The sequence below is a fragment of the Leguminivora glycinivorella genome, chromosome 12 (genome assembly GCF_023078275.1).
Source record: "Leguminivora glycinivorella isolate SPB_JAAS2020 chromosome 12, LegGlyc_1.1, whole genome shotgun sequence".
NCBI classification, from domain to species: domain Eukaryota; kingdom Metazoa; phylum Arthropoda; class Insecta; order Lepidoptera; family Tortricidae; genus Leguminivora; species Leguminivora glycinivorella.
The window spans coordinates 5,456,550-5,479,520 of record NC_062982.1 but is presented as its reverse complement, the minus strand read 5'-3'; the positions used below and the strand labels follow the sequence as shown (position 1 = coordinate 5,479,520).

General features: G+C 36.0%; 3 protein-coding genes across 4 annotated transcripts; all 3 read right to left on the bottom strand.

Annotated features, from left to right (window-relative positions):
* Positions 1–18: 18 nt before the first annotated feature.
* LOC125232130 (phospholipase A1 member A-like) lies at positions 19–2,916 on the bottom strand. Its single transcript, XM_048137752.1, has 3 exons — positions 2,378–2,916; positions 1,657–1,948; positions 19–902 (listed from the first exon to the last, which is right to left on the bottom strand). The coding sequence occupies exons 1-3, from the start codon at positions 2,517–2,519 to the stop codon at positions 224–226; spliced, it is 1,113 nt and encodes a 370-aa protein (XP_047993709.1). The 5' UTR covers positions 2,520–2,916; the 3' UTR covers positions 19–223.
* A 6,058-nt stretch (positions 2,917–8,974) lies between these two features.
* On the bottom strand, positions 8,975–15,149 carry LOC125232070 (phospholipase A1-like). 2 transcript variants are annotated; one of them, XM_048137685.1, is made up of 6 exons: positions 14,259–15,149; positions 13,907–13,984; positions 13,063–13,366; positions 10,990–12,960; positions 10,240–10,543; positions 8,975–9,880 (listed from the first exon to the last, which is right to left on the bottom strand). In XM_048137685.1, the coding sequence occupies exons 4-6, from the start codon at positions 11,123–11,125 to the stop codon at positions 9,208–9,210; spliced, it is 1,113 nt and encodes a 370-aa protein (XP_047993642.1). In that variant the 5' UTR covers positions 11,126–12,960; positions 13,063–13,366; positions 13,907–13,984; positions 14,259–15,149; the 3' UTR covers positions 8,975–9,207. The 2 variants fall into 2 exon arrangements, with proteins under 2 accessions (XP_047993642.1, XP_047993641.1); XM_048137684.1 differs by lacking the exon at positions 14,259–15,149 and having other exon boundaries at positions 13,907–14,229.
* Positions 15,150–16,145: 996 nt separating this feature from the next.
* On the bottom strand, positions 16,146–22,573 carry LOC125231845 (phospholipase A1 member A-like). Its single transcript, XM_048137424.1, has 3 exons — positions 22,407–22,573; positions 17,789–18,092; positions 16,146–17,654 (listed from the first exon to the last, which is right to left on the bottom strand). Exons 1-3 carry the CDS (start codon positions 22,522–22,524, stop codon positions 16,982–16,984), a joined length of 1,095 nt encoding a protein of 364 aa, XP_047993381.1. The 5' UTR covers positions 22,525–22,573; the 3' UTR covers positions 16,146–16,981.
* Positions 22,574–22,971: the final 398 nt, after the last annotated feature.

Sequence of the window (22,971 nt, the reverse complement as noted above, 5' to 3'; positions counted from 1 at the left end):
CTTTCAACCCCTTATTTGCCAAGAGTGGCACTGAAGCTTTAGTAGTTTCATGTGCTCTGCTTACCTCTTTATGGGATACAGGCGTGATTGTATGTATGTATGTATGTGTATCCTTCGTTTACTTTCAAGCAGCAGTAGCAACAGTCGTAGCAGTCATAACGATATCAAATTAATATCAGATATTATTATATCGTTCATACTTAGCACTTCTCATTAATTTGTCCTATTTCACTAAAAAAATATCACCTAATAAAGATTTTGAAATACGAAATTCCCCTGGCTTTGGCTTCTTCAATCCTTTCTTCCCCAAAGCATACGGGTACACATTAGTAGTCCGAAGATAATACATTCCTGGTTTACTTCTATCAGTATACAAATCTAACGTATTAGTAACCATTGGCTTTATATGGTAGCACTCCCCATCTCTGACCTGTTGTATTGTATCGCAGCGTACGCCAATGAAAGTACCAGGATTGAATAAAGCTGATAGCCAAAGTATATATCCTCTGATGTGACTGCAAAAGACGTCGCAGGGTAGCCAAGGTATGTCTCCTGGCTGATATTCGCCTCCATTGGCGTAGAATATGACATGACCAACAGGAAGCTCGATGCCAAAGCCGTCCATGTTTGTGACAATGGCTAGGACGAAGTCTGCGTCGGAAGGGTCAAGTCTTTGGTTTGAAGGTGCTTGTCTAAAGCAAGGCCCGGCAGCATCTAGGGCAGTGAGTGAGGAGATGTTTTGTCCAGTTAAAAGTCGGTAGTTTTTGGCAATGAAGCTCATGGTGTGGGCGCCCAGGCTAAGGCCGACGAGCTCAAGCTTTTTTGGGTCAAGGCCGTGTGCTCTTAGCTTTACTAACATTTCTGCTACGTGTTTGCCGATTGGTCGTATTACTCGTGTGGCTCTGAAACATTTAAAATGATGCTATAAACATAGGTCATAGTGCCGTAGGTCGACATTTCTAAGTGTAGGTATGCATTTCTTGCCAAAGGCTTATGGCGCCCCGTGGCCATCTCTAAGGAGTTCAGGCCTTCAAAATACCAACGGGTTCTGACGCCAAAAGAAATGCAATAGGTACTATTGATACATTATACTTATTATTCCTCTGCTGTCGTGATCCATATAATCTTATAGCTTCAAGCACCTGCTGCGATACCAAAAGACAATACTATGATTCCTTAGAAATTGAAGGCATTGATAAATTTATCTTATTTTATGACATGACATTTACTTCCCTTCATAATTTGGATACTAAATAATGTTTCTACTAGAAATAAAACAAATGAATATGCAAAAAAGATATTCTGAAAATGTCTGCAATAGCAATGAGGATCAAGTAATAGAAAGTTACTGTCAAAGTAAAATTTAAAATGTAATCATAGTGCATAGACTGCCATCTCTTGATACAGGCTTAAAACTTTTAAATCTCAGTTTTGACAATTTGGCCCATATTCTTAGCTTGATATGTGTTAAAATTAACGCTAAAAATATTAATATATCCGCCATCTAGCTGAGCGTACCCAAAGGTGTAATGCCATCTAGGCCACTGTACGTTTTTCTGTATGGTACTGAGGTACGTTTTTTTCTTAGACTTTATCTGTCTATACGGAGTTTATGTCTTTGGCAATAGTAATGATTAACAATTCATTCATACTTACTGTGGATATAACCGCGCTGTAAACTCCAAAGTGTCCAACAGGAGTACATTATATCCCAGATCCTTATACAGCTCCCCTAATACTCTCCCAAAGGGCCAACTATTGGAATCCAGGTAACCGCCACAGTATAGTAACGTCTTCTTACTAAAGTCTACATCCTGGTTCTTTGCTAGGCTCCTTATGTGGTAATAGTCGTACGATTTCGTTAGTCTGTATTCCTTGTTCATTACTGTTACGAAGAGCTTCTTTAGGCTTTTTGGTTTTATGGCTGCAGGTTTATCGGAATTTGGACCTACAATGAGATAGAAAGTATAACATAAAGACGGAAAAGTAGGACATTTGTATTTTTTTGTAAGTATTTCCTCATATATTTTGTCTTTAATTATTATGTTCCTTTATTTGTCTTATATGTTCTTCTTTTAAACAGGGCGTAGTACACTAGTGTGATAAACGTTATCGTAACATTCGTCACTTCCTTATAATGCGAAAAGGACGGCCTGACGTGATAGCCTTTATAACACGACCGTGCTTGCTCGCCTGGTTTTACAAAATAGGAGGATCCAAGTAAAAGCATTCATACACGGTTCTTAGTACTTTGCGGTATATGAGTGATGTGTTTAAAATATCTAACTTCAACAGTCCGCAAGTTTTTTTTACAAATCGTACATGAGTTCGCGTGCCGGTGTAAATAGGCCCTTAGGGTCTAAGGTCAGGTACTTACAATCGGGAAGCAATCCAACTGGATGACCTTCGGCTTCTCTAGAAAATTCCACAGCTGCCACGGACAGGATCATAAACACTACAAAGTAAGTCCGTAACACCTCATAACTTAAGTTAATTTTTACTAGATGTCCGGACATCATAATCTCAGTGTAAGAAATAATACGCTAAACCAATTTTTGTTTTGGCTTTTTAATTTTATACCATATCGGTTTGGTGAAAAAATTGAGAATATTTTCATAAAATCCCGCTTGATAGCCGTGATCGGGATCTAAAGACTGTGCGTGCGTTTTTAGATTTTCTTCTTTGTGGAATGAAACTCTATCACTTCGATCACTTGCGTGTCTCTTTGTCCATCTGTCACAGCCATTTTACTAGACTTTGATTTAGCCTGCAATTTTTCATTTCACAAATCATAATTATCATTTTTCGAGCTACCTACGAGTAAGGTGTAAATATCAGTTGCTTGGTAACTCAATTTTTCACTTTCACTTTTTAATTTTCTCACAATTCTCGCTACACTAGGAATACTTTTAATTTTAAAGTCAGATTATATATTACTGTTCTTGATTTTTTTGTACTGGTCAGTAACGTGCTAAAAACCACAATGCCTATGGACTAATCAGTGGACGTTTGACACAGGCTGACTTTATAAAGATGTGTTCAACGTCCTGCGTAGCCCAAAAAGCCCTACGGCCGCGAAAGATGCTGGTCGATAGGTCCTTTTTAAATGGAATGGTCATTATTTACTGGTGATTCATGCCCGTTTAAGCTTATCAGTCAGGGCTGTCAAGCCATGTGTTCTTGGCAAATAAGTGACGGAGATTATTAAGTAGTTTGTTTCTAAGTTTCTGCAAGTTTAGAAGGTACGTTCATGTCAAATTGTCCATAGTCCCATATAATCTTCGCTGTAATTGTGGAATATCAACTAATTAGAAGAAAATGTCATATAATTTAGTCAGCTTCCATCCATGTCTTTATGATCCCACCCCAGTTTGAAATAGATTGCGTAGGTACTTTCTTGGGCATTTGATATAATGCAATATTTTGACAGGTCGTCAGAATTCTTCGTGGATAAATTTTCAAATAGGTACACAGACCATAAAAAAATACCTACAAGACAAGATAATTTGGAGCTAATATAAATTCATATTGCTTAATACTATTTGTCCTAAATAAACGTACAATACAATGAAGTGTGTGTAGATATGTTGCCTTAAATTTTATGAGCTTTCCAATTAAAACAAAAATATGTACCTACTTATTGATAACGCAATAAGCTCTGGTCAAGCCTTTCATATTTTCAAATTTTATACAACCTTAAAAATAATGAATGACCTAAAACAAAATAGGCTAAAACTATACATACCTTGTGGGTTTGTCCCTAATCAAACGTTTTATCAGAAATATCAGAACATCATATGAATATAAATGACTGTAAAGTGGTTAAAATGTCCAAGAAGATATAAAAAAAAACCTAGTTCCTCAAGCATGACCTAACATAATAAACCTAGGTTAAAAATTCCGGTTAAGTACCTATAATATTGCGTTGTTAAGGAAACTACGTATACGTGACTAATTATTGTAGAAATACCTATTGTTGTGTATGGTTTGTAATGTTTTATATTTAACAGGGGTTGATTCTTTAAGAAGCAGGTATTCAGTGCTCTTAAAAGTAAGCGTAGAGAAAGGAAGCAGTACCTACAGGGTGTAACAAAAATGGTGGTGATCCGTTTAAGGGCGTATTCAGTATCTTATTCTCATCAGGAAAAAGTAGGATAAAAATTTTTTTTCGCAAAAAAATTTTTTATCTCTGTATGGAGATTCGACCGATTCGCGCGGCCCGGCTCATACAAAAGTGAAAATTTTTTTAGCGAAAAAAAAATTTTCTTCTACTTTTTCCTGATAAGAATACGATACTAAGTACGCCCTTAAACGGATCACCACCATTTTTGTTACACTCTGTATAAGTAGTATTAATTGCTTAGCAATATGTCCATCAAAAATGATTTTCACTGAGGATTTCCACTTCCTGTACACCGTGGGCCTGAATAACCCGAAAGATTTTAACAGTCTATCCCTGACCACATTTAGAGAAAATAATATCATTATGAAATATTATTAAACGCTGGTGGCCTAGCAGTAAGAGCGTGCGACTTTCGATCCGGAGGTCGCGGGTTCGAACCCCGGCTCGTACCAATGAGTTATTCGGAACTAATGTGCGAAATGTCATTTGATATTTGCCAGTCGCTTTCCGGTGAAGGAAAACATCGTGAGGAAACCGGACTAATTCCAATAAGGCCTAGTTACCCTTCGGGTTGGAAGGTCAGATGGCAGTCGCTTTCGTAAAACTAGTGCCTACGCCAAATCTTGGAATTAGTTGTCAGAGCGGACCCAGGCTCCCATGAGTCGTGGCAAATGCCGGGGCAACGCAAGGAGGATGATGAATATCATTATGAAATATCTGGATTTACTTTTTGCAATGTGCTACTTATTCCTTTTTAAATAACACAATGACCTCATCATCATCAGAACAGTATTTCGTACCAAGAAATCGTAAAAACAATACGTGTTGTTTATTTTTTAAACGGCATAAAACTAGGCGAAATATAGAAAAGTTTCATTCAGTTTCACATCAAAGGTGATTAGGATACTCTGTCAAATTATTCGGTTTCCTAATGTTACACCGTGTAGAATCGATGTATCCTCCCCAATCAAATTTTAAGAAGTAAAATAACAATAATATTCCAAATATTGATTCTTAAAGGCCGCGAACGCATTTCCTCTGTACATACGAAAATCACTTAACAAAACTAACAGAACAACACCTTCCTGTTAAACACTGCAAAATTACTCAGTTTTCTGCATTGAGGTATATGTACTACGTACTAGAGGCGACGTTGCCAAGCGAAAACACTGCACATGCTGACAAATGCGCGGGGTGGGGGGAGCGGCCATTTACGCATAGAGTAGGTCTACCATCAGATGTGACACATTATTATATTCTGCCTAATGGGAATTTTACATTTAGTTAAAATACGGCTATTCTAGTCAAAATGATTTATTTATTTACAACTTAAACAATACAAAATAATATAATTGTGCTGTACTTATTTTCTTCTTTAAAATACAATGAATGAACAATATGTGTGTGGTCAGTTGGTAACCAAGTTTCCTCAGCACAATTTTTGGATAAAGCGTCTCCATTGTTCACTTTTTTCATGACCAGGCCAAAGAAAACTGCAAAAAGTGAGCGTGCTACAAATACAATTTCACTCAAAAAATATTAACAATTTATAAACAAATAAACTTTTTTAATATTAAAGTAACATAATTCATGAAGTAGTAAGTAGTTACCTAATAATTTTCCAAATAGAAATATATATATTTCGCAAATATATTAGAGGTGAAACACATTAGTAGGAACAATGTAAATGGCACATTTGCGCGGTTAACTTTTTCTAGTCTATGATTGCGTCACCAAAATGGCGGCAGTCCGCTCCCGCTCGCGTGTTTGTAGAATATTCAATCTTAAAATATTATAGACGAGTTTTTTGTTTAATTTACCGATGAAATGTCACATCTTGACTTTTATTTGATTTTTTCGAGTGATTAGAACAATTTTTAAGCACACAAGAACGCATTATTCACGTAGATTGTAAATTAATCACGGCACGTCACTGCACTGCAAGGGCCTGGAGACGACTGACAACGTTGCGGTCCATGGACCGCAGTGGGGTGTGTTAAAAATTCTCTTAGCAACGTCGCCTCTAGTACGTAGTACATATACCTCAATGGTTTTCTGAGTAGGTTTAAAAGCATCGAATTCGTTTAACAAGATCCTTTTTATATTTAAATATGTGTCATTCATCATCAGACAGCTTTTCCAGCAATTTCAGCGCAGCATGGTAGAAAGGAAATCATACATGTTATTTGTAAGTACAGTCAAGTGTAAAAATATGGGTGCGTACAACTTATCAAAAATATGTCCCAATATGTACTTTATGTCGGCGGAATAAGGTCTCGGTACATATTTTTGAGGGGATAAAATCGATACGTATTTTTGCACTTGACTGTACCTAGATGATTAATATCATCGATATATCATCGATATCGGATATCATCTCGCTCGAATCTTGAGCAGAGCCCTACTGGGGAAGTACCTCCGCCTTACAGAAGACCGCATCCAAATAGCACTAGACCCTACTCATAGTGTTGTGTTCCTGCCGGTGAGCAAGACTGCCAGAGCTCAACGAGGGTGCGGTGTGCTGGTGACGGAAGGACCTAACTTGTACCGTTTATTGTCCTTTGAGTCGTCGGACACTCTTTTTTTGCTGTGTACTTAACACAGCAAAAAGGGAGTGTACAACTTTCTAATGGGTTGGCAACGCGCACGTGACACTCCTTGAGTTGCAGGCGTCCATAGGTGACGGTGACCGCTTTCCATCAGGCGGACCGTATGCTTGTTTGCCACCGACGTAGTATAAAAAAAAAAAAATCTCAGTTTGCTGTTACTAATCCTTATTAATTATTCGAGGTGACCGGAAACCACGAGCCAGATGGTCGGACGACATCAAAAAGACGGCAGGGCCGACCTGGCACAGAACCGCCGCTTATAGAACAGAATGGAAATCCATGAAAGAGGCATATGTTCAGCAGTGGACGCAAATATGCTGAGAAGAAGAAGAAGAAGATAATTTATTCTAACTAGCTTCGGACATATACAGGGTGGAAAAATCGAATGCCACATGGATGGCAACTACCTTAAATATTGTAAATAGCACATTTTGTGTAAGGGAGACTTTCCTTTGTTTTTAAAAACAATAAATTCTGCATTTAAGGATTTATGAAAAATCGCTTGCCTCAGTCGGGACTCGAACCGGTCAAATGTGACAAAAAATAACGTGCCAAATAATGTGCCAAATTTTCATGGACTTTCGTTATTCTGATAGTATTTGTTATTTAGAGAAAAATTAACCTTATCAGTAACCCTTTCAATCTGCATCATAAAATACGGCATGTTATTTTTTGTCACATTTGACCGGTTCGAGTCCCGACTGAGGCAAGCGATTTTTCATAAATCCTTAAATGCAGAATTTATTGTTTTTAAAAACAAAGGAAAGTCTCCCTTACACAAAATGTGCTATTTACATTTTACAATATTTAAGGTAGTTGCCATTGATGTGGCATTAGATTTTTCCACACTGTATATTCCTTTGACGCGAAAATCCTGCAATAAAATTGCTGGAAAAGTTAGAATGTCTGTGGTCTAAGTATTTCACAATATTGACAATTGTCGCCCGACAGTGACACTTTGCCGTTCATTGCCTGTCCAACTAGGAAATATTGACGCTGAGTAACAATGTTACTTATCAACGTAGAAATAGCCACAGGATTATCAGTGTCAAGTGTCAATGTCACTCTGGTGAAATAACTGGTCATCATCCAATTTTATTTTTATCAGAACATTTACCATCAGTTTTTCGCTGGTGGCCTAGCGGTAAGAGCGTGCGACTTTCGATCCGGAGATCGCGGGTTCGAACCCCGGCTCGTACCAATGAATTTTTCTGAACTTATGTGCGAAATGTCATTTAATATTTGCCAGTCGCTTTTCGGTGAAGGAAAACATCGTGAGGAAACCGGACTAATTCCAATGAGGCCTAGTTACCCTCCGGGTTGGAAGGTCAGATGGCAGTCGCTTTCGTAAAACTAGTGCCTACGCCAAATCTTGGGATTAGTTGACAAAGCAGACCCCAGGCTCCCATGAGCCGTGGCAAATGCCGGGATAACGCAAGGAGGATGATTTACCATCAGTTTTTGGCATTTCAGAAAACGTTACTCCATATCGTAAACGTCACGAAAAATGACTTTTTCATCACACCCGCACTTTAAATGTGCTATTGCACGCAGGCGGAGCGAGAGTTATAGAAAAATCGTTCTCCCAAGGGAATAATGAAATTTCTTGTACCGTACTTAACTTTTTTACATCTATTTACATATTTTTTACATTGCGAGTGTGATGAAAAACATTGTGTGTAACTCGGGGAGTATGAATATTACTCCCCTTGTTGCACAATGTACTATTGTATTATTATTGTGTCAAGGTTGAAAATGTCCCACATGGCACCTTGACCTCATAATCCGTATTTACACAGGCCTTGAACTGCCGATGACAAAGTTCTACAGACTAGGAAGTCTGACCAAACATCGAGGCGTATGGAACCTTTTGTAACTGAAGTGTTCGAGCTATTGTTTCGTTTCTGTCAATCAAAAGTATGGACCTGGAATGATTTGGCTTGCTGCCATACAATACTACTTTGCATGTACAATCAATTGTAGGTAACTAAAATTTAACCGTTCAGCAACAGTTCAAAATCCCCTTATGAGTATTTTTTTTGTGGTCCACTTTACCAAATTATCCTTTACTAAAGCAATGCATGATTATGACTGGTGGTTTACTTAAGTAATTGAAGTTTCCTTTATTTTTCCAGGATCCCAATACTCTAAATTCATATTCATTTGGAACTTTCGAGGTCGGTAAAAAAAAACAATTATAATAGTTAAGAGTGTTAAGACATTATTTATTTTTAATATCGAATAAACATTCTATATCACGCACGCAAAAATCAAGTTAATAGCATAATCAAACAAAACGCCATTTATTATTATTTATTTATTTATTAGTAAAACACCTTTACATGACATTACAGCATTACCAATGCGTCACGAAACTTAGACATGTAATCCTTCCGTAAAATACCTATACAGAAAAAATAAGAATAGGCGAATACTCTCTTCTTTAAAAAATGTAATTCTGTTTAAAATTATAAATCAATGTTTGTCTCTCTTTGACTTTAACCGTTCTAACCTCTCCTTCGTTTTCATCCACATCTTCAACCCTTTCATCCCTACTCCATAAGGATGCCCACTGGTCGTTGGCACATAATAAATACCTGGCTTCGTTACATCTATAGTCATGTCCATATTATTAGTTATTACTGGAGTGTTATTAAAGCACATGCCATTCCTAGCCTGGTCGACGGAATCGCATTTGATACCCACAAATATTCCTGGATTGTATAACGCTGATATCCAAAGAATCAAAGCCCATAAGTGACTACAGAAGACACCGCAAGATATTAAAGGAATGTGACCTGGTTGGTATTCTCCTCCATTGACGTAGAATGTAGCAGTTCCAACAGGAAGACCAATACCGAGACCGTCTATATTTGTAGCTATGCTCATGACGAAATCGGCATCAGAAGGATCAAGTCTGTATTTAGGACCTAGTTGTCTGTAACAGGGTCCAGCAGGGTCCAAGCCTATAAGTAGGGAAATGTTTTTCCCGGTGATCTGTTGGTAGCTCTTGGCTATGAAGCTCATGGTTTCCCCGCCGAGACTGAGGCCGAGGATGGTAAGGTTTTTCGGGTTTAAACCCTGCTTGGTGAGAACTGCTAGCATTTCGGCTGTGTGTTTTCCAACTCCTCGCATAACTCGTGCTGCTCTGAAAAATGTTTTAAGTAAAATTAACATAATTTCATAATTAAAATGAGCTGGATGGTTGTGGTGATGGTGAATATTTATAAACAAATCATTGAAACTATTGTTTCATAATAAATAGTGCAGCATATCAGATTTCACTCTTTTGGGTGATGACACTGATGATGACGAACTATTGAAGAGGTTCCGTCATTAATTCCGTTGTTTTCCTTTATTATGGTGGTATGTTTCATAGTATACATACGTCATACATAAATGTTTTTTTTTTCATTGAATCTTATAATAATGACTAAAATAGCAAGAACTAATAGACTTTTTTATTCACCACAGTTTAAACTTAATAACAATATCAATATAACTTACTCAGGATAATACCGCATAGAGAACTCAAACGTCTCCAACACAAGTGCATTATACCCCATCTCCTTGTACAGACTCGCCAAGTATCTCCCCGGACCAAATCCCATCATCTCCGAATACCCTCCAGCATATAATACAGTCTTCCTGTTCTTGAAGTCTATGCTGGGGTTCTTGATCATGTTTTTGATATGAAAGTAGTTGTACATAGTGTACCAGGCTATAGAAAAGGCGCCGGGACCGATAACTGCTATTCTAAGTCGTTCGAGATTTCTTCGGCTAATGCTGACGGGCTTTTCTGATCCTGGACCTGTGGATTTATAAAAAGTTTTTTGGGTGGTTGCAGTATTTGACTGGAGTGCTATAATGAAACTTATACAATATTACTTAGAGAAATGACTCATTTGACAGAATATTTTGTGAAACATTATGGAACGCCATAGCGTCTGACGTCAATGATTAATTATAAAAAATCGGGATCAAACAGATAGATAGGTAAAGCCTGACCAGAAATATATGACGATTGTTAACAGGGGGCGCTGTTATACTCATGTAGGTATGTGATGCGGTGACAGTTCACTTTAGTATGACGAAAATAGTTCTAATGAAATTCCGCAACATGGCGCGTATTACCTAGTCATATATTTCTGGTGGGTATTTAGCCAGTCGAAATATATTCCAGAAGGCACCAACTTAGCTTCATCTGTCATTCCCTAGAATTTTGTACTGAATTAAATTGTAAGTAGGTATACTTACAAGTCGCGAGCTCTCCCTGGTGAAAACCTTCTGCAGTCCGATTGAATTCCACTGATGACACAAATTTCAATAAAAACACTACGAGATATACTACAATCTTCAATCTACAGCCTTGCATTTTCACATAAATACGCATTTTTTTATATTTCTGGTATGAATTTTGTTTCGGAATGATTTCCAACTTGATAATGTGTTTTGCACAGACTGCTAAAAATATCTACAGAGTAGGTACATTTCAAAGAGTTTCTTTGTTTAAATATATATGTTAAAATGGAATAATGTATAACTGACGCAAATATATTTGTATGTAGCTATGAAAATGGTATATTATTTTTTGTTAATTGCTATTGCATAATTTTGTAAAGGCAAATATTGGTTTGAAGGTTTTATTTAATTCGTAAAATCTTTATTATTAGCATTAGGTACACTCTCGTCTCTGACTATTGGTGTTCTCACCTTGGTTAACTATGTATGTGCTATTTTTTGACTAAGGTGTATTTTCAAAAGTCAACATGGTCCAGTTTCCTAATATATCCTAAGATATATCATAGCAAAGTCAATATTGACCTGTAACTTGTTGCGTCACTTTTGTCCTTGAACTATTGATGATAAAGTCATTCCGATTCATTCATAATTCAGCCAGCACCATTCTCCATCTTTATTTTTACTTTTGAATAGGGACTTAATCGCGTATAGTTACATTTAAAACTGACCTTTAACATTTCAATGGTCTCGGAGAAGATTGTTCTCACCATCATTCCAATTACCTACACTAAAACGTGACTTTCATCCCTTGGTTTAAGTGTTTTACTATACTGCGACACTGTAAATTGGTGAGACATTTACGGTATTTCTACCGATAAAAATATAAAAAAGCACCACAATGATAACAATGTCAAACATTGTGTAGATACCTCCCATTTGGTATGTTGTTAAAGGAATTCACTTGATTTTAACTCAAAATTTTAAATTAAAATTGTGTTACAATTTTTTTATTTTACATGTTTTTCAAATATCTTTAAAAAGAGGCTTATAATATGATTTATGTGATGTTGTACCTATATACCTATATAACTAGGTAACAAATTGGAGTTATTGGTCTAATATTTGGCAGAAATAGTAGATCTAACAGGAATAAATCTTAAAAAGCTAATTAAACTTTAAAAGAAAGGTAAAATGAAGAAACATCAAGCAATTTTGTTTAGTGCATATATACATTTGAATTGACGGGACAAACTAGTCAAAAATAAACTGACGGCTGTTGAAATTGAGACCTAATTTGTAAATTTCGTTAACAATCAAGGTTTACGATATGCTGACTTAAGCTCTTCTAAACGAGCCTTGTCTTTCATCCACTTTTTCAAACCTTTCATCCCCACACCATACGGCATTCCATTCGTCGTGGGCAAATAATAAATGCCCGGTTTAGTCTTATCTATACCCATATCCATAGTGTTTGTTATCATCGGCGTATTGTTAAAGCACATGCCATTTCTAGCCTGATCTACAGAATCACACTTTATGCCCACGAATATTCCTGGATTGTATAAAGCTGATAACCAAAGAATTAAAACCCACAAGTGGCTGCAAAAAATTCCGCACGGCATTAAAGGAAAATGTCCAGGTTGATACTCCCCTCCGTTGACATAAAACGTCGCAGTTCCAACAGGAATATTTATGCCCATACCGTCTATATTTGTAGCGATGCTTAGAACAAAATCGGCATCAGAAGGGTCAAGTCTGTATTTAGAGCCCAGCTTTCTGTAGCAAGGTCCAGCGGGGTCTAAAGCTATAAGGAAAGAGATGTTTTTTCCGGTGATTTGCTGATAGCTCTTTGCTATAAAACTTATGGTCTCTCCACCTAGACTGAGCCCAAGAATCGTCAAGTTCTTTGGGTTTAGACCCTGTTTTGTTAGCTGGGCTAACATTTCGCCTGTGTGTTTTCCTACGCCTCGCATAACCCTCGCGGCTCTGAAACAATGATTAACGTCTTTGTAACTTCATAATGTACGCGACCAACATTTGTGTTATTTTGAAAAATGAAAACTTGAGTTGAAAAGGTTCGGTACTTACTCAGGATAGTATCGCACAGTAAACTCGAAAGTATCCAGCACAAGGCTATTATACCCCATTTCCTTGTACATGTTTGCTAAATATCTTCCAAGGCCCACCATTATGTTCTCGCCATATCCTCCGACGTACATAAACGTCTTTTTATTCTTGAAGTCGATTTCAGGGTTTTTAACAATGTTTTTGACATGATAGTAGTTAAAGGATGTGTACCAGGTGTAAGGAAATATTCCAGGGCCTATCACTGATATTCTGAGTCGTTCGAGGCTTTTTCTGCTGATGGACACAGGTTTCTCGGACCCTGGACCTGTATAGAGTAAAAATAACTTAAGACATCTAGAAATTCTAGCATTGTTGCTTTTTGGAGTACCTAAATATAATTGGATACCTATTTACTAGATAATCGTCCAGTTTTTATGTTTCATACCATTGCCCAGTTCATTTTAGAGATTTCAATCAAAATAAAATAAGATAAAAAGTTACTGATATGAATGAACTATATTAAGAACTGAACTTACTGAACTAAATTAGATACTATTTTTGTATCTGATGTTTTTGTATTTTATTTTGGTGGTGCAATGAAGAGTTTACTTACTTACAGACGCTCATTAATACAATACATTAAAATATAGGTACTTATCTTTTATTGAAATTAAAATGTCAGGAGTTAAAGTTTTTAACTGTCCCTGTCAGTGTACCATACAAGTATCTATTGACCTGGATTGTGACTTAGCCAATTTATCTGATGATCCCGGGTTCAAATTCAAATCCACGTGAGCACATAAGTACGTACTCGTATTTTTTAAATTAAATTAGGTGTCGATACATTAAAAAAATATCTACTTACAATCTGCAAGTAATCCTTGGTGGTGCCCCTCAGCAGTCCTGTTAAATTCTACAGCCGACACGCAGAATATTGAAATCACTATAATATACGAAATATTTAGAAAATTACAACTTTTCATTTTAATGGAATTTTTTGTACCATAATTTTAAAATTAATAATAGGTGACAGTTAATTTGTATTAAATTATTATAATCAGTAAAATAATTAATGATTTTTATATTTTTACTAATTTAGTTGCACAGGTTTAAAAAACTATTGTAATAAATCTTGAATGGCTTGTTAGTTCTATTATATATTTAGTAGCCTGTGCAAAAACTGGGAAACTCGTGACGCAAATATTTTCGTTAATTACCTGTAAAAATGAAGACGTCAATTTTTACTAATTACTTTTGCATAATTATTTTGATTTTTTTTGCCGGGTCAGAAGGGGATTTCAAATAAAAATCCACAAAGCACTGTTTTTATATAATTACTTGGTTTAAGATAAATACGACCATATTTTTAAGATAGTCAGTGCACATAAAGTAAGTTATAAGGTATCCGGTAAATGTATTTATTATGTACAAAAATAGAATTAAATGTTAGAAGGCTAAAGTGTATTATAGGTATACGAAATTAAAAATTCGACTCAGTAAACGAGAGACACAATTTCACGATATGCCCAGCAATTTAATTATCTGCCTAATTTAAAGTCGGCTGTCGATAGTATGACAACTCCAAAACAAACTAGATAGGATATGTTAAACAAGAATTAATATATGCTAACCGCCTTATTCATAAACGCTCACTAAAGTTATCAAGCCGATAAAGTTCGTTTGTTCCTTTCTATCACACCAATACGCCGGAAAGGGACAAACGAACTTTATCGGCTTGATAACTTTAGTGAACTTTTATAAATGAAGTAAGTGTTTAATTGCAGGCGCTATGGTGACACTGTCTAAAATATTTGTTATAATATTATTGAATCAAGAACCGCTTGATTCAACTGTTGTTTTGCAGACCATAATAAAACAATTGACTTATTGAGGTACAAAAGGAGCCCCTATGTTGCGATTCTGTCCGTCCGTCTGTCTGTCTGTCACATTACTAAATATCTCGAAAACTACTTATGCTGTCGCTTTGAAATAAAGAATACTTATGAACATCGTTAGCCTGTAGAGATTGAAAATAATATTTTCATTAATTTATTAATATTTAATGTAGAAAATGGCCAAAATGAAAGGGGAGTAAACTGTAAATGTCAAGTTACTAACGATACCCGTTAGAAAGAGCTCAAACTATATATTATATTTTTTTTGTTGCGGAAAAAAATGTTTTTGAAGGAAAATGTAAAAAAAAAATTCTACCCTCCCCCACCCCCTTAACTCCGAAATTTACCAACGAATATTTATGAAATTTTTACCGAACATATTGTAATAAATATTGCAGGAAAAGTAAAATAGTCTTGAGAACTTTTTTTTCATTTATAAAAACCTTCAGATTTACTTTTTCAATTCCACCCTTGCACCCCATAAACACCCTTTATTGTGGTGTTCTGTCTTTTCGCAGAAATATTTTAGGCCGAATTTCATTTGCCAGTTTGAAGTTTTATTTTGACAACTAACGTTTAGCAACCTTTTGCATGGCAACTTTTCGTTTGGCAGAATGATTGAAAAGCAGAGTATTATAATCCATCTAAACTTTTGGCAGACATTAGTCTGCTGCTGGTGTGCTCCCTCCTAACAGGGAAGAAAAGTATCCTTTCCGAATGGGTGATGTTAATAATTATTTGTAACTTGCCAAATGTAATTGCGAAACGTTATTCGTCTAAAAGTTGACAATGATTACATTTGATAAGTCATTTATTCAGGGTTAAAAAAAATACAATAAAATAAAAGTCAAAAGTCATTTGTCAAATGTTTCACTTGGTCGAACAATTTTTGGATGAATAACGTTCCGCAAGGAAACATTAGAAAAGCTACAAATAGTTATTAACATCACCCATTCGGAAAGGATACTTTTCTTCCCTGTTATTAGGGAACAAAGTGGCACTTTTCTGTTCAAGGACTATGTTTCCAGCATAATAATATTTGACAGAGTCCAGTTAGGTGCGACGACGAGCGAAGCGAAGAGCAGCGTGTTAGGTTGACCGTGAGCAAACCGGAAAAACTTTTTAATATAATAAAAACAAAATTAAACAATATTCTTGTAAAAAAAGTATGTAGGTAACTATTTAAAAAAAAAAATACGTAAGATCCCTGTCAATAAATTAAGAACTTCATAGAAGACTCAGTATTGCATATTTTTCGAAATATACGCCATACATATTGTTGGTGTTCAATGAAACATTTGATACCTATACAATAAACAACTAGTTGTATATAACGCCAAGTAAAACATTCGACAATATGAAAGTTTGGTTTTTAAAAATAGGCCTTTAAAAAAAAAGGCCAAACGTTAAAATGGCAAATGTGAGCTTGGCAAATAAAAAAAAATATAATTTGGGAAATGAACATTCGGCGGAATAAACTTTGGCGAGACGTGAGTTGGGAAGTGATATTCGGCCATACAATTTTCTGCGATAAATAAGAGAACCGTTTATTGTACCTGTATTTTTACAGAATAACAATAAAATAACCTGCTGGAAAAATGGTTATCGGTTCACGCAATAAATAATTATCCCATAAAAATCATCTTCCATATTGTTTTATTTTTTTTATTAATATTTATTTATTACATTAAGATAACCAATGATCTCATTTTTTGTTAGTAGTTAAAACTTGAAAGTTATGTTAGACTTAACTAAATTTAAATTATAAATTATAGGGCAACATACAGGGGGCAGCAATCATCCCAAAATTCTGTTTGGGCTGTCCCTGGTTCTACGCAGTAATGAGGCGGTTTCTTGCGTATAATTGCTGCAAAACCGTCAGTTCGAGCCTCCGCAAACATGGCGGAAGCGCTGCAGAACCTGGGCAGCCCAACCAGCACTCTGAAGGCGTTGCTATACACCACTCGCAACGCGTTATAAGATTATACTCGTCACATTAGTTTACTTAACTGGCCGATTGAGACCCACAATTTATGAATTACTTATCAAGGTTTACGAAATGCTGACCTAAGCTCTTCTAAACGAGCCTTATCTTTCATCCACTTTTTCAAACCTTTCATCCCCACACCATACGGCAATCCACTCGTCGTGGGCAAATAATAAATGCCCGGTTTAGTCTTATCTATGCCCATATCCATAGTGTTTGTTATCATCGGCGTATTGTTATAGCACATGCCATTTCTAGCCTGATCTACAGAATCACACTTTATGCCAACGAAAATTCCTGGATTGTATAAAGCTGATAACCAAAGGATTAAAGACCACAAGTGGCTGCAAGGAACTCCGCATGGTATCAAAGGGAAATGCCCAGGTTGATACTCCCCTCCGTTGACATAGAACGTCGCAGTTCCAACAGGAATATTCATGCCAAAACCGTCCATATTTGTAGTGATGCTTAGAACAAAATCGGCATCAGAAGGGTCAAGTCTGTATTTAGAGCCCAGTTTTCTGTAGCAAGGTCCAGCGGGGTCTAAAGCTATAAGGAAGGAGATGTTTTGTCCTGTGATCTGCTGGTAGCTCTTTGCTATAAAACTTATGGTCTCTCCACCTAGACTGAGCCCGAGAAGCGTCAAGTTCTTCGGGTTTAGACCCTGTTTTGTCAGCTGGGCTAACATTTCGCCTGTGTGTTTTCCTACCCCTCGCATAACCCTTGTTGCTCTGAAACAATGATTCATTTCTTGATGATGTTAATGACATGCGCACGATTGCTGACTTTTCGAAACATGCCTATATGCATTTTAATAATTTCTTAAAGGTTAAATATTGATATAATCATTCTACTTAGTACTTACTCAGGATAGTATCTCTCAGTAAACTCAAAAGTATCCAGCACAAGGCCATTATACCCCATTTCTTTGTACATGCTCCCTAATATTCTTCCAAGGCTCGTCATCATATACTCCCCATATCCACCGACGTACATAAACGTCTTCTTATTCTTGAAGTCGATTTCAGGATTTTTGATAATGTTTCTGACATGATAGTAGTTGTACGCTGTATACCAGTTAAAAGGCCATATGCCAGGGCCTATTACTGCTATTCTTAGGCGTTCGAGGTTTCTTCTGCTGATAGAAACAGGTTTCTCGGACCCTGGACCTGTAAATGATAATAATACATAATAATCACATCTAGTATGTATTGTGAAGCTACTTTAAGAATGTCTATCTCTGTAAAACGTTCCCTCAGAAAGTCACGGGACATCATGTTGTAGATAAATCGTATTTCCCTCTTCTGAAGAGCGAAGATGGTTTGTATGTCTGCTGTTTTTCCCGAGGCCAACTAGCAATGCACGGTCGAGAAGTTTCCAAAGTTGCAGAACATTCCTCGTGAGAATTTTCGGTAACTTCTGAGAATGTTCTCGAGAACGAGAATTTATCAGAATACTTAGTAACTTCGTAGTTTATACCATAATTTCGTCGAACTCAGCAAGTCAAGACGTAGTCCCGTGGTAGTGCGCTGGCTTCGTATGCCGATGTTCTCAGGTTCGATCCTGACAGCGATCTTTTTGTTTTTATTTTGTTTTTGTTTTTTTATATACATATATTGACATGACCAAAAACAGGTATCAAGAAATAATAGTTCGGTACCTAATTTAAAAAAGTCAGGACTAAAACTGTGAAGTCTGAAAGTCGAAATGTTCCCTGAAGTATAGTGAGAATTTAAGCAACTTGTAGTGAGAATTTAGGTAACTTATCACTTATCAACAAAATAGCTAACTGTAATAGACAATATTATACCTATAATAACATATAGTTTTATATTATGCCCATTTAAACATTATTTCAAGTATATTCTCTTGTTTAAATAATAAATAGCATGTTGCGGGAATGTTCTGCGAACATTCTCAAGAATGTTTCCGCTTTTTGGGAATGTTCTGCAATTTCTACATTACTAAGGCCAACATGTCGTAAGACATAACACTGTGAAAGAACTAAACTAGGCGAGTTTTCTCAACATCACTGAATTGCCTAATTCTCCTTACTTCATACGCAGCAGAGTTCAGCCTTTTTTGCGAGGGCTGATAAATGAAGACCCCATTGCAGACTGCAATCTAAACTAAGTAAGGCCAAAAAAAGGGTATACTTGGCAAGGTCCAGGTTTTCACCATACAGCGTGATCACATTGGGTAATGAGGATTCAAACACATTCCGTCTTCTTGTCATTAAGAAACAAGTTATTTGCTGTGAACCATTCTAGCACCTCTTCCAAAGTTTCATTCATATGACTATAGTCACTCAATTGCCTATCAACTTTGAAAATTAGTGTAGCAGTTCTTTACAAGACATGGCAGATAATTTATATAGACAAGGAAAATAAACGGTCCCAGAGTAGAACCTTATGCTTTACAATCGTACTTACTGCCATTTACAACCACTTTCTTGGTTCTTTCGTTTAAGTAGGACTCAACAAGCTGTAAAGCTTCAGGGTGTAGACCGCGAAGCTTCAGCTTGTGTGGTAGTGTGTCATGCTCTACAGCTACACAATCGAATGCTTTAGAGAGATCGCAAAAGACACCGATAGTATCTAACAAGAGTTCCCAGGCATCGTATGTGCTTGATTAGCACAGAAGCGGCATCGGATGTCGAACGACCTCGTGTAAAACTAAATTGCTGATGCTGAAGCAATCCATTCGTGTTAAAATGTCGAAAAAACTGGTTCAATACAATTTTTTTAAAGAGCCTTAAGTATGCAAAACCGGTCTAAAATTACCAAGGCCAGATTCAAACAGAGGAAAAACCTTACTATATACTTCATGAGATTGGGGAACATACATTCTCTTACACAAGCGTTAAACACATCAGCTAAATACGTAACGGACAGCTGCCCTCCTCTTATTTAAGATGCTGAGAAACTTCGATGGCAGTTTTTCTAATGAGGAGTATTTTCAAAAGGACTTATTTTTATAAGTCAACAGCGGTTATTTTTATCTATGTCTTCCTAGAGAAATAACCCTTGTTGACTTATACAAATAAGTCATTTTTAACCGCCTCCTCAAATCTCTCAAAGGAAGGGGTTCTCAATTCGTCTGTATATTTTTTAAATGTTTATATACGACGATATCTCCGTCGTTACCGGACCGATTTTGAAAATTTTTTTTTTGATTGCATGTATATGCATACAGATTGGTTCCATTTTTCTCAGAACCCAGTTCTGATGATGAAATCCTGGAAAAATCGAGGGAACTCCTCAAGTCTGAAAGGCATACATATGGTGATTTTTGTGTTTTTAAAGGAACAGCATGCATTTACGTACGGAACAGTGACATTTGGTGCAGTGGAACTGCTGATGATGGTCAGAACGGAACTCCTCAAATCTGAATGGCACGCTTATAGTGACTTTGGTATTTTTATAAGAACAGCATGCCCTTACGTCTAGAACAGTGACATTTGATGCAGTGGAACTCCTGATGATGGTCAGAACGGAACTCCTCAAATCTGAACGGCACGCTTATAGTGACTTTGGAATTTTTATAAGAACAGCATGCACTTACGTCCAGAACAGTGACATTTAGTGCAGTGGAAGTGCTGATGATGGTCAGAACCGAACTCCTCAAAACTGAACGGCACGCTTATAGTGACTCTGGTATTTGTATAAGAACAGCATGCACTTACGTCCAGAATAGTGACATTTGGTGCAGTGGAACTGCTGAATCATCAGTTCCGAACTCCTCAAATCTGAACGGCACACTTATAGTGACTTTGGTATTTTTATAAGAACAGCATACATTTAAGTTCAGAACAGTAACATTTATTTAGTTATTTGTTAAGCATATTGAGTTTTCAAGTCAAATTTTGTCAAGCTTCGATTTCTTATAATCGGATTCATGAGGAATTGAGGAAACTCCTCAAACCTTAACGGTATACGTATATTGATTTTTGTTGCCATCAAATAATTAAAGCAACTGCTTTTAACAGTTTAAAAAAATACCTACACATTTCTACATAATCCAACATTCGCAAGTAGCTTTCACCAGAACCCCAAAGGCGGCGGTTTTATTTTCTTAAAAATTATTAAAATACACTTATTAATAAACTAAGGTAAACGTCCCAATGGATGACACTGACCCAATGTATGACTATTTCACAGTTTATTTAAAAAAATAAGAAATCGGTTAACAGTATGAACAAGATACAGGACTTAATCGATCGTCAGCGTTATCTATGAATTTTGTTTAGAATTTGTGAATGATAAGTTTAGTAATTTTTATTCTGTGGGGTAGTTTTTGCAAGGAGGTGCATCTAGCTGGTTGTGCGTCGTAATTTTTACTAAATCTGTTAAGAAACTGCTTTTGAAAAGTGGAAATAAAAACCAGGATTTTGAAGTTACTGGTAAAACATCATTATAAACTGTTAGATGATACATTAAACAATTGATTTAGTAAATTGAAAGTAGCTTATTTTCCTTACTTTAGTATTTTAAAGACATGTTAAGTATTCACTGGAACAAATTTTTAGATTTTACTAGTGTATGACACCCGCGTCATTCATTGGCACAAAATGTAATTTCACAAGTTTTTATTTTGACTATAAATTAAGGAAGTATAACATACGTATAATATACCCTGTAAAAATAAATGTTCTATCTATCACGTGAGTAGTGTCTGACATGGGTGTCATACACTGTTTTACTATGGATATAGAGTGAATGACAGGTACGTATTTACATGTCATTCATTAGGTCTAAAGTATAGTACACTGGTTACAGATATAGATAAATAAAAGTAAAAATGCCTCCAAACTCTAAAAATATAGTTTAGATGACGTATTAAAGGCATTAGACGAAGTATCGAGAGGGATAGCTGTTTCTACAGCAGCTAATAATTACGGAATTACCGTATCACACTGTCATACATTAGGACAGCCAATTTTTTTTTCCATAGTCATATATTGGGACATACGAGTTTTCGCGTGTTATCCATTGGTACAATTTCAGGTCTAAAGGGAAACTGAAATTATAAAGAAATGTTATTACTATTATACAATGTAATGTTTCACTGACATAAAGGAAGGATTGGTTCATAAATCTGCATACACCAGCACGGGAAGCATGGTCGCGCGATAGACGATAAAATAGCAGGCCGTCCCTGTCGCACTATTTGTAAGTGCGATAGGGACGGCCTGATATTTTATCGTCTATCGCGCGACCATGATTCCCGTGCAGTAATCTGTATGGGTGACATAAGTATTAAGTAGTTTTCATAGAAAATGTCTCAAATCCCTCCTAATAGTGTCATTCATTGGGACGTTTACCTTATATGGTAAACCTTCTTGCTTGCCACAATATTCTTCTTAAAAAACTTATTCCTTTTACAGTCCACAAGACAAGTAGGCTTTTGTAGGGGTGTAGGTAATGCCCCAGTATATTTGTGTATTTTTTAATTAAACTAGGTAAATATTAAATAATACTTACATTCTGCAAGTAATCCTTGGTGGTGCCCCTCAGCAGTCCTATTAAATTCAACAGCCGACACAAAAACTAAGGAACCAACTATAATATACGAAATATTTACTAAATTACAATGTTTCATTTTCGCAGAAATTTCTATAGCATAGTTTTAACAGTAATGAATAGTGACTATTATTTCTTATTTAGTCTTCAAAAAATAATAATTTATTAATATTATGTTTTTATTGATTGATTTGTACAGGTCTTAAAAAATAATGTAATAAATATTTAAAAGCTTGTTAGTTTTATTATATATTTAGTAGCCTGTGCAAAAAAACTGGGATACTCGTGACGAACATATGTATTTTCGTTAATTACCTGTAAAAATTAAGATGTCAATTTTAACTAATTACTTTTGCAAAATTATTTAGATTTTTTTGCCGGGTCAGAAGAGGATTTCAAAAAAAAACTGCTTAAACCACGGATTTTATATAATTACTTGGTTTAAGATACATACGACCATATTTTTAGATACAGTCAGTGCACATATAAGTTATAAGATATTCCGGTAAATGTATTTATTAGGTAA

Coding starts and splice junctions, on each gene's coding strand:
- LOC125232130 (XM_048137752.1), bottom strand. CDS start 2,519: ATGATGTCCGGACATCTAGTAAAAATTAACTTAAGTTATGAGGTGTTA. Junction 1,949..2,377: donor AGTTGGATTGCTTCCCGATT/GTAAGTACCTGA, acceptor ATCTCATTGTAG/GTCCAAATTCCGATAAACCT. Junction 903..1,656: donor ACAGCGCGGTTATATCCACA/GTAAGTATGAAT, acceptor TAAATGTTTCAG/AGCCACACGAGTAATACGAC.
- LOC125232070 (XM_048137685.1), bottom strand. CDS start 11,125: ATGCGTATTTATGTGAAAATGCAAGGCTGTAGATTGAAGATTGTAGTA. Junction 10,544..10,989: donor CCAGGGAGAGCTCGCGACTT/GTAAGTATACCT, acceptor ATAAATCCACAG/GTCCAGGATCAGAAAAGCCC. Junction 9,881..10,239: donor TCTATGCGGTATTATCCTGA/GTAAGTTATATT, acceptor AACATTTTTCAG/AGCAGCACGAGTTATGCGAG.
- LOC125231845 (XM_048137424.1), bottom strand. CDS start 22,524: ATGAAACATTGTAATTTAGTAAATATTTCGTATATTATAGTTGGTTCC. Junction 18,093..22,406: donor CCAAGGATTACTTGCAGAAT/GTAAGTATTATT, acceptor TATCATTTACAG/GTCCAGGGTCCGAGAAACCT. Junction 17,655..17,788: donor ACTGAGAGATACTATCCTGA/GTAAGTACTAAG, acceptor TCATTGTTTCAG/AGCAACAAGGGTTATGCGAG.